The 10,117-nt window shown below is 45.4% G+C and overlaps 1 protein-coding gene across 1 annotated transcript in view; it reads left to right on the top strand.

The window, feature by feature from the left end:
• The first annotated feature begins 592 nt into the window (after positions 1-592).
• GRAMD4 (GRAM domain containing 4) overlaps positions 593-10,117 on the top strand; it is a 136,884-nt gene continuing 127,359 nt past the window's right edge. The window contains exon 1 of the mRNA XM_073652145.1: positions 593-929. Coding sequence (XP_073508246.1) covers positions 901-929 — 29 coding nt within the window. The 5' untranslated portion in view covers positions 593-900. The remainder of the gene's footprint in view (positions 930-10,117) is intronic.

The following is a 10,117-nucleotide window of genomic DNA, read 5'->3' as shown; positions in this document are numbered from 1 at the left end:
TCGGAAATGGGATGTGTGTAGTGCATGCAGCCTACCGAGCTCAGTTCCACACTCCATCCTTATCCGGGAGTGGAATATCACACCTCTGGGTTGAGGTGCAATACCCCTGTAGCAGCCGAATCCTCAGGGTGCTACACGTGTATGTGGCAGCAGCAGGCACAGTACGTGTATGTGGCAGCAGCAGGCACAGTACGTGTATGTGGCAGCAGCAGGCACTGTACATATATGTGGCATCAGCAGGCACAGTACGTGTATGTGGCAGCAGCAGGCACTGTACATATATGTGGCAGCAGCAGGCACAGTACATATATGTGGCAGCAGCAGGCACTGTACATATATGTGGCAGCAGCAGGCACAGTACGTGTATGTGGCAGCAGCAGGCACAGTACGTGTATGTGGCAGCAGCAGGCACAGTACGTGTATGTGGCATCAGCAGGCACAGTACATATATGTGGCAGCAGTGACCATCAGGCAGCATACACATAGCTATATGGCAGACGCAGCGCACAGGTGAGCAGTGTGTACAGGATACAGAGGAGGAGAGGCAATGTATTAAAAATAGAATAATCAGAGGGCGGGGCTGTGTCTGGCGCTCTGCGTGCTCTGGTGACGTCACCACAGAACAGGCAGCCGGAGAGCGGTGTCTGTGCCCGGCGCTGTCAGTAGGTGGCGGAGCCAGCGGCCGAGAAGGAGGTGACGGAATAAGAGCGGGGGATAAGGAGAGTGGAGCGGCTCGCGTGTATGTGCTGGGCTGGGGCCGAGGCACCGCTCATTTCTCATCCCTCTGCCGTGTACCTGGACTCCATGCTGCCACTACACCACCGCGCTACATAGAGGGGAGAAGAGGGCACAAGAGGGCACAGCGCTGTGTCGGGGGCACCGGGAGCTGCTGCTGCTTGGATGAAAGTTTGCTCTGATGTCGGTGCAGGGTAAGGAAGGCCCCTGAGCTGGTGTCCGCCGGGGCAGGGGTTAATCATCTCCATGTGTGGCTGTGGACGGGGGATCTGCTCTCCTGGCTGCCATCTCTAGTGGACGTGTGTGCAGATGCTGAATAATTTACCTGCTGCACACTTGTAGCCTGCTCCTCCTCATCCTCAGCCTGTGCCTCCTGTGGGGAGCAGGATCTGCAGGAGGCTTTGTGCTCATCATCAGGAAGCACAGGACAATGGCTTCCACTGGTGACACACTGCACCGACACAACCCGGCCCTGACACACTGCTCATGGGGAGCAACAGTTCATTACTGAACTTGTGAAAGCAGCTATTCACTTATGTGCCCCGCAACATCGCCCCCAGATACTTCTGCTGTGCCCCGCAACATCGCCCCCAGATACTTCTGCTGTGCCCCGCAACATCGCCCCCAGATACTTCTGCTGTGCCCCGCAACATCGCCCCCAGATACTTCTGCTGTGTGCACCTTGTGTGCCCAGCATCATCGCCCCCAGATACTTCTATGTGCCCCCCTGTGTGCCCAGCATCATCGTCCTCAGTTACTTCTATGTGCCCGGCAACATCGCCCCTAGATACTTCTGCTATGTGCCCCCCCTGTGTGCCCAGCAACATCGCCCCCAGATACTTCTGCTGTGTGCACCTTGTGTGCCCAGCAACATCGCCCCCAGATACTTCTGCTGTGTGCACCTTGTGTGCCCAGCATCATCGCCCCCAGATACTTCTATGTGCCCAGCATCATCGTCCTCAGTTACTTCTATGTGCCCCGCAACATCGCCCCCAGATACTTCTGTGCCCCCCTGTGTGCCCAGCAACATCACCCTCAGATACTTTTGCTATTTGCCCCGTGTATGTGGGTACAATGTGTTTCTTTACAGAAATCCTAGGCGACAGTATAGAGAGTGTGAACAGACTCCGAGCTGTTGTTCTCCCCAGGTCACACAGGAGCCTTGTCTTTCTGTATATTGTATGTATTGTTACCTACAATGTAACTTTGGGGTACGGAAATGGTTCCTCTGGGAATTGCCTTCTCTTTGGTGCCTCCCTGTGGTTTGTCAGACGTTGCTAGTCTTGTGGAGCCATGGCCTTTACGATTGGTAGGAAATACGTGGGTTGTGAGTGATACATTGTGACACTTGCCTCTTTCCATGATGCTGTACTTTCCAGTGCTGGTAAACTTTAGAGTGTGGAATTGATATCATAGAACATGAGCGAACCTAGATTATTATGTGCCTCCTTGCATTCTCCTGACCCAGTTCAGTAGTGTGAAATAGAATACAGTGGTGGCCAAAAGTATTGGCACCCCTGCAATTCTGTCAGATAATACTCAGTTTCTTCCTGAAAATGATTGCAATCACAAATTCTTTGGTATTATTATCTTCATTTAATTTGCTTGCAAGGAAAAACACAAAAGAGAATGAAGCAAAAATCAAATCATTGATCATTTCACACAAAACTCCAAAAATGGGCCAGACAAAAGTATTGGCACCCTCAGCCTAATACTTGGTTGCACAACCTTTAGCCAAAATAACTGCGAACTACCGCTTCCGATAACCATCAATGAGTTTCTTACAATACTCTGCTGGAATTGTAGACCATTCTTCTTTGGCAAACTGCTCCAGGTCCCTGATATTTGAAGGGTGCCTTCTCCAAACTGCCATTTTGAGATCTCTCCACAGGTGTTCTATGGGATTCAGGTCTGGACTCATTGCTGGCCACCTTAGAAGTCTCCAGTGCTTTCTCTCAAACCATTTTATAGTGCTTTTGGAAGTGTGTTTTGGGTCATTGTCCTGCTGGAAGACCCATGACCTCTGAGGGAGACCCAGCTTTCTCACACTGGGCCCCACATTATGCTGTTGGTAGTCTTCAGACTTCATAATGCCATGCACACGGTCAAGCAGTCCGGTGCCAGAGGCAGCAAAGCAACCCCAAAACATTAGGGAACCTCCGCCATGTTTGACTGTAGGGACCATGATCTTTTCTTTGAATGCCTCTTTTTTTCCCCTGTACACTCTATGTTGATGCTTTTTCCCAAAAAGCTCTACTTTTGTCTCATCTGACCAGAGAACATTCTTCCAAAACGTTTTAGGCTCTCTCCAGGTAAGTTTTGGCAAACTCCAGCCTGGCTTTTTTATGTCTCGGGGTAAGAAGTGGGGTCTTCCTGGATATCCTACCATACAGTCCCTTTTCATTCAGACGCCGACTGATAGTACGGGTTGACACTGTTGTACCCTCGGACTGCAGGGCAGCTTGAACTTGTTTGGATGTTAGTCGAGGTTCTTTATCCACCATCCGCACAATCTTGCGTTGAAATCTCTCGTCAATTTTTCTTTTCCGTCCACATCTAGGGAGGTTAGCCACAGTGCCATGGGCTTTAAACTTCTTGATGACACTGCGCACGGAAGACACAGGAACATTCAGGTCTTTGGAGATGGACTTGTAGCCTTGAGATTGCTCATGCTTCCTCACAATTTGGTTCCTCAAGTCCACAGTTCTTTGGTCTTCTTTCTTTGCTCCATGTTCATTGTGGTACACACAAGGACACAGGACAGAGGTTGAGTCAACTTTAAGCCATGTTAACTGGCTGCAAGTGTGATTTAGTTATTGCCAACACCTGTTAGGTGCCACAGGTAAGTTACAGGTGCTGTTAATTACACGAATTAGAGAAGCATCACATGATTTTTCAAACAGTGCCAATACTTTTGTCCACCCCCTTTTTTAGGTTTGGTGTGGAATTATATCCAATTTGGCTGTAGGACAATTCTTTTTGTGTTTTCTCATTGAAGAATAATTAAATGAAGATAATAATACCAAAGAATTTGTGATTGCAATCATTTTCAGGAAGAAACTGAGTATTATCTGAGAATTGCAGGGGTGCCAATACTTTTGGCCACCACTGTATATGTATATTTATTAGTTCTCAGCCTGGTTAGTTGGATGGGATTTGCTAACTTTCTATGAAGGAGAGGAATCCTGGATATGAGCTGTGACCACTGAGTAGATCTATGCCTAGATTTACAGGTGTCGGAGCAGTGCTGCAGGGAAGCATTGAGTGGCCTGTAATGCGTGGACGTGCCTGGTCTGCTATGGCTTCAGGGGGTCGGGGGTCCCTAGTATGAGGCACGTGTGCACTAACTTAGCATATAGCTGGGGACTCCTTGTCATGAGACATCTTTTTTAAAGAGAACCTGTCAGTGGATTTATGCTGCCCCAACCAAAGGCAGCACGAGTCAGAGCCTGGCTGCACAATTATCGACCAAAATAGTTTTCTCTGAAATGCTCAAGAATTTGAGATACAATATGGTGTGACGTTTCAGCCGTGGACCGTAGGCCGGCTTCTCCTAGCGCCGCTGCTGTTTATTTTACAGGTATCTTGCTAAGTGCATACATTAAAGAGACCTATCACCTGAAACAGCTCTGGGGAAAGACGGCACTGACTGTTCTCGTCTCTCGCTATGCGTCTTCAAGCTGTATTTTGTCTAAAACTCCTGAGTATTTCAGAGAAAAGCTGTACCTGGCTGTAATCGTGCAGCCGGACTCTGATTGATGGTGCCTTTGGTTTTGGCGGCATGAATCGACTGACTTGTTCCCTTTTAAAGGGAGTCTGTGAGCACCCTGACTGTTCAAACCAAGCCAAGATGCTCAGTGAATCTTCCCACTTATGTGCTTTGCATCGATCTCTGAAGCCGCTTCCTTGAGTGACTGCTCTGGCTTTACTGAAGCTAGAGAAGGGGTGAAGGTAGATGGAATAAATAGGTTTAGAAGGTGCACTGAACTGTTTGGCTACGCCAACGGTGTACTGAGCACCTATACTTGGTTTACAGTCATTGGTTTAATTTTTGGTCCATTGGCGTTGCGCTTGTCACATATACCAAACACAGCAGTTACTCGCCCTCCTCTCCTCCAGTGAATTCTCTCTGCCAAGGCTCTAGTTGAAAGGTTGCAGTGGCGATGTCACAACTACAGCACATGTGACCACTGCAACCAATTACTGTGCTCATGTTGTTTACATCTGCATTAATGCTGAGCCCAGGGATTGGCTGCAGTGGTCACATGTGCTGTAACTGTGAAGTCACTGCTACAGTTTGTCAACAAAGATCAAGAGAGGCAGCGCAGGAGCAGAGAATGTTGGGGTGCTTTCACACTGTGTTTTGGCCCCCGTTTGTTAGTCCTGTTGGGGCTTGCATCTAAGACCCCCACAAAACAGGATATGGGGGGTTAATTTAAAGTAGTGCACAACCCATTTAATCACTGCTTCGCTGATTAGTCGCGCCCGGTCGGCCGCATACATATTCTAGAATACCCGATGCTTTAGAATCGGGCCACCATCTAGTCTGTACTATAAATGCCGGACGCTGGGCGGCGCTCATAACAGATCGGCTATGACAATCACAGGGGTCTCCTGCAGACTCCGGGTTGTCATACCAACCCATCGGCACCCCACGATCATGTGACAGAGGTGCTGATGGGCGGAGCTTGTGACACGCTTCTGGTACAGCCATGTTAAATGCCGCTGTCAGAGTTTAACAGCTGCGGGTGGATCGCTATTTCACCCGTGGCTGTTAAGGACACATGTCAGGTGCCTGAAACGATGCGGGCTCAGCGCCAGAGCCTGCACCAAATAGGGGGAGGCGACTTATGACATACAGTACAGATCAAAAGTTTGTACACCTTCTCATTTAAAGATTTTTCTGCATTTTCATGACTATGAAAATTGTACATTCACACTGAAAGCATCAAAACTATGAATTAACACATGTGGAATTATATACTTGGCAAAAAAGTGTGAAACAACTGAAAATATGTCTTATATTCTAGGTTCTTCAAAGTAGCCACCTTTTGCTTTGATGACTGCTTTGCACACTCTTGGCATTCTCTTGATGAGCTTCAAGAGGTAGTCACTGGAAATGGTTTTCACTTCACAGGTGTGCCCTGTCAGGTTTAATAAGTGGGATTTCTTGCCTTATAAATGCGGTTGGGACCATCAGTTGTGTTGTGCAGAAGTCTGGTGGATACACAGCTGATAGTCCTACTGAATAGACTGTTAGCTGCTTTTTTCTTGCCATAATATAAATTCTAAGTAAAGAAAAACGAGTGGCCATCATTACTTTAAGAAATGAAGGTCAGTCAGTCCGAAAAATTGGGCAAACTTTGAAAGTGTCCCCAAGTGCAGTTGCAAAAACCATCAAGCGCTACAAAGAAACTGGCTCACATGAGGACCGCCCCAGGAAAGGAAGACCAAGAGTCACCTCTGCTTCTGAGGATAAGTTTATCCGAGTCACCAGCCTCAGAAATCGCAGGTTAACAGCAGCTCAGATTAGAGACCAGGTCAATGTCGCACAGAGTTCTAGCAGCAGACACATCTCTACAACAACTGTTAAGAGGAGACTTTGTGCAGCAGGCCTTCATGGTAAAATAGCTGCTAGGAAACCACTGCTACGGACAGGCAACAAGCAGAAGAGACAAGTTTGGGCTAAAGAACACAAGGAATGGACATTAGACCAGTGGAAATCTGTGCTTTGGTCTGATGAGTCCAAATTTGAGATCTTTGGTTCCAACCACCGTGTCTTTGTGCGACGCAGAAAAGGTGAACGGATGGACTCTACATGCCTGGTGTCCACCGTGAAGCATGGAGGAGATGGTGTGATGGTGTGGGGGTGCTTTGCTGGTGACACTGTTGGGGATTTATTCAAAATTGAAGGCATACTGAACCAGCATGGCTACCACAGCATCTTGCAGCGGCATGCTATTCCATCCGGTTTGCGTTTAGTTGTACCATCATTTATTTTTCAACAGGACAATGACCCCAAACACACCTCCAGGCTGTGTAAGGGCTATTTGACCAACAAGGAGAGTGATGGGGTGCTACGCCAGATGACCTGGCCTCCACAGTCACCAGACCTGAACCCAATCGAGATGGTTTGGGGTGAGCTGGACCGCAGAGAGAAGGCAAAAGGGCCAACAAGTGCTAATCATCTCTGGGAAATCCTTCCAAGATTGTTGGAAGACCATTTCCAGTGACTACCTCTTGAAGCTCATCAAGAGAATGCCAAGAGTGTGCAAAGCAGTCATCAAAGCAAAAGGTGGCTACTTTGAAGAACCTAGAATATAAGACATATTTTCAGTTGTTTCACACTTTTTTGTTAAGTATATAATTCCACATGTGTTAATTCATAGTTTTGATCCCCTCAGTGTGAATGCACAATTTTCATAGTCATGAAAATACAGAAAAATCTTTAAATGAGAAGGTGTGTCCAAACTTTTGGTCTGTACTGTATAGGTACGTTAACGGTATGTTATTGCGTTTTTGTAATTTTAGTATGTCTTGTTTTTAAATAAAGCTGCTTTGAGTTTTGATACTTTCTGGTATTTGGCTTCTACAGAACTTTGATACAGTTGTGTGGATTACATATATTTTTTTACTTGTAGATTTTCTGCATCTAATGAAGTTCTATAGGGAAAATCTGCACATATATCTCAGCATACCTGCAAGTGACATCAACATGTTGTGAATTTTAAGTACACACTGCAGGTCAGTTTAAGGTGCGTTAAAAAAAAAAAAAAAAAAAAAAAATGCACAGTGGGCATGAGATTTCTATAAATTCCATCCACTTTGCTAGAAATGTAAGATGCTCAACTTTTTGCTCCGTTAAATACATAGCGTCAAACTCATTGTGGGAACTCAACCTATAGGTCAAGCTGTTAAATACGGTAACTGTCGATCAGCTTCTATGTAGCTGAATAACAATACTTTTTGGCCATGAATCCGTGTAAACGAGCCTTTCACTTGTTTTGGCATGTTAAAGCACCACTCCAGGGTGCTTTAAATCTAAGTCCCCTTTCCCTGGTCATATACTCGCACTCTCTGGTGTCTTCATGGTTTTTTTGCTGCCACCGCTCTTGTTCCCCCCGCGCCATCTTGTGTGTTAAGCTTCTGATTGGCCTGAAGTCAGAAGCTACGTCACAAGAGCTCAATGCAAGTCTATGATGGCCAGAACGAGGTTCTCATAGAGATGTATTGTAAAGTGACCTCCAGTGCGCTCCATGAAACACTGGAGCTGCAGGCAAGTCACCTTTCGCTGGAGACTGACTGGAGCAGCGGCGACAACCACCGATGGAAACGCTGGAAGGTGAGTATCAGGCAGGGGAATTACATTTAAAACCCTGGAGTGGTGCCTTAAATTGGCCACATAGTGGCTGCATAGCTGAATAAAACTTTTTTTAATTGTTTTTTTCCCAGTTGTCGACTTGTAAAGTTTAGGTTATAATTTATGATAAATCCAACTGGGCGTTAACAGATTAACATGGTCTACCTGGTGAAAGGTCCTTTTTAATATAGTGCTCAATCGTTGTGTTCAGTTTAAAAAAAAAAAAAAAAAAAAAAAAAAAAAAAAAGCCAGAAAAAACACTAGAATTAATTTCTTTGCCCGCCAGTGCCTCTTACTAGAGATTCTGAAGTCTTCTGTTGCATTGTCATTTCCATATACTGTTACCTCCTAAGCACTGCCAACTTTCAGAGACAGGCTGCTGAATGGAGACAGGAGCAGTTCTGCCAGAGATGCTGAACAAGGTCAGAACAGTGTTATGCAGAGGGCACGGATATATTTATTCCATGATTGAGTAATAAATATACATGGGATTATGTTTCTCTTACTATTAAAGTCACTGGCTGAACATTTTTATGCAGGTCATGAAACGCCAAGGTAGCAGCATGGTGGCTCAGTGGTTAGCACTGTAGCCTTGCAGCGCTGGGGTTCTGGGGTCAATCCCACCAAGGACAACATCTGCAAGGAGTTTGTATGTTCTCCCCGTGTTTGTGTGGGTTTCCTCCCACACTCCAAAGACATACTGATAGGGACTGTAGATTGTGAGCCCCAATGGGGACAGTGCCCATAATGCCTGCAAAGCGCTGTGCAATTAATGGCACTATATAAGCGAGTTAAATAAATTATAGACCAGATCTGTCACCGCTGATCATAGTAGAACCCTAGGTTACCTGTTCATTGTGATTTCATCATGTTCTTTTTAGCAGTCCTATCAGCCGGTCTCCTACGTTATCTTCTTTGTATTCATAGTAGAGATATGTAGGGTGTGACTGCTGGTCATCATGTGTAACTTGGTATAACCAGACACTTCCTATCTGTAAATGAGCGCCGTTAATTAGCATGTTCCCCGCTCTCATAATTTACAGGAAATGTTACAACATACCTGATACATGCCCGAGATACTTCAGAACCATGCATGAAAATTCCCTTTTGTTGTGAATTATGTCTCCCGTCCATCCCTACTTATAATTCCTGCCCCCTGATGGGATGAGCTGTCCAAGCCTGATGATGTTTCCAGTTAGGTAAATTGGTCTTCAAGTAGCCTATAAAATTAGTTTCACCATCACAGTTCATAGGTTACCTATCATTTTTTCTGAGTGGTCATTTAATTTATGAACACAGTACTGTAATATTCTGTAATTTTATTTACATGAAGGCACAAGTGATTATAGGAGCCTGGTCACAAAACGACCTTTGAAACTAAACACAGCACCTTGTAGAGGAAATGCTTTGCATTTTTTTTTTTTTTTCAGATGAGAAAATTACTTATAAGACAGAAACGTTGTTTCGTTTTTTTTCTTCTACCTTTTCATGCAAATTTTAAGCCACGTTTTACAGTACCAGAAAAAGCTATGTGATTTCAGTAATCTCATGCACACACGTTTTTTTGCTGACTAAATTGAAAAACTGCTGTGTTTTTGCAAACTGCAGCATGTCATTTTTTTTTCACCCATAGAAAGCAATGGATAAGTGCAAAAACGCAGGTATCAGGTTTTGCTTCAGAAACCGCAGGAAGATACATTGTTTTTTTTTTTGGGAGGGGGGAGCACTAAACGATATTAGTATGCATAAGAGACAAATGTACCTGACAAAAACGCAGCAAAACCTGCTTTTTGTAAGCAGCTTCTTTACTGCCAAGAGAGCATTTTTTGTCTGCAGCAAAAACGCAACGTGTGAACATGGCCTCAGAGTAAACACTGACACTGAACAAATACTGATGAAAATTTGATCAAAAACACTGACAACTGGACCATTTTTTTTTTTTTTTTTGCACACCAGCAAATCCAGACGTCTGAACCAGGCCTAATGTGTAGTCTATCATGCTGCAGTATAAAGTATGCTGCC

The sequence above is a fragment of the Phyllobates terribilis genome, unplaced genomic scaffold (assembly GCF_046119375.1).
Source record: "Phyllobates terribilis strain yellow unplaced genomic scaffold, ASM4611937v1 Scaffold_11__3_contigs__length_659146591, whole genome shotgun sequence".
In the NCBI taxonomy this organism is placed as follows: Eukaryota; Metazoa; Chordata; class Amphibia; order Anura; family Dendrobatidae; genus Phyllobates; species Phyllobates terribilis.
The sequence above is the reverse complement of the archived record's forward strand: the minus strand, read 5'-3'. Positions and strand labels throughout refer to the sequence as shown.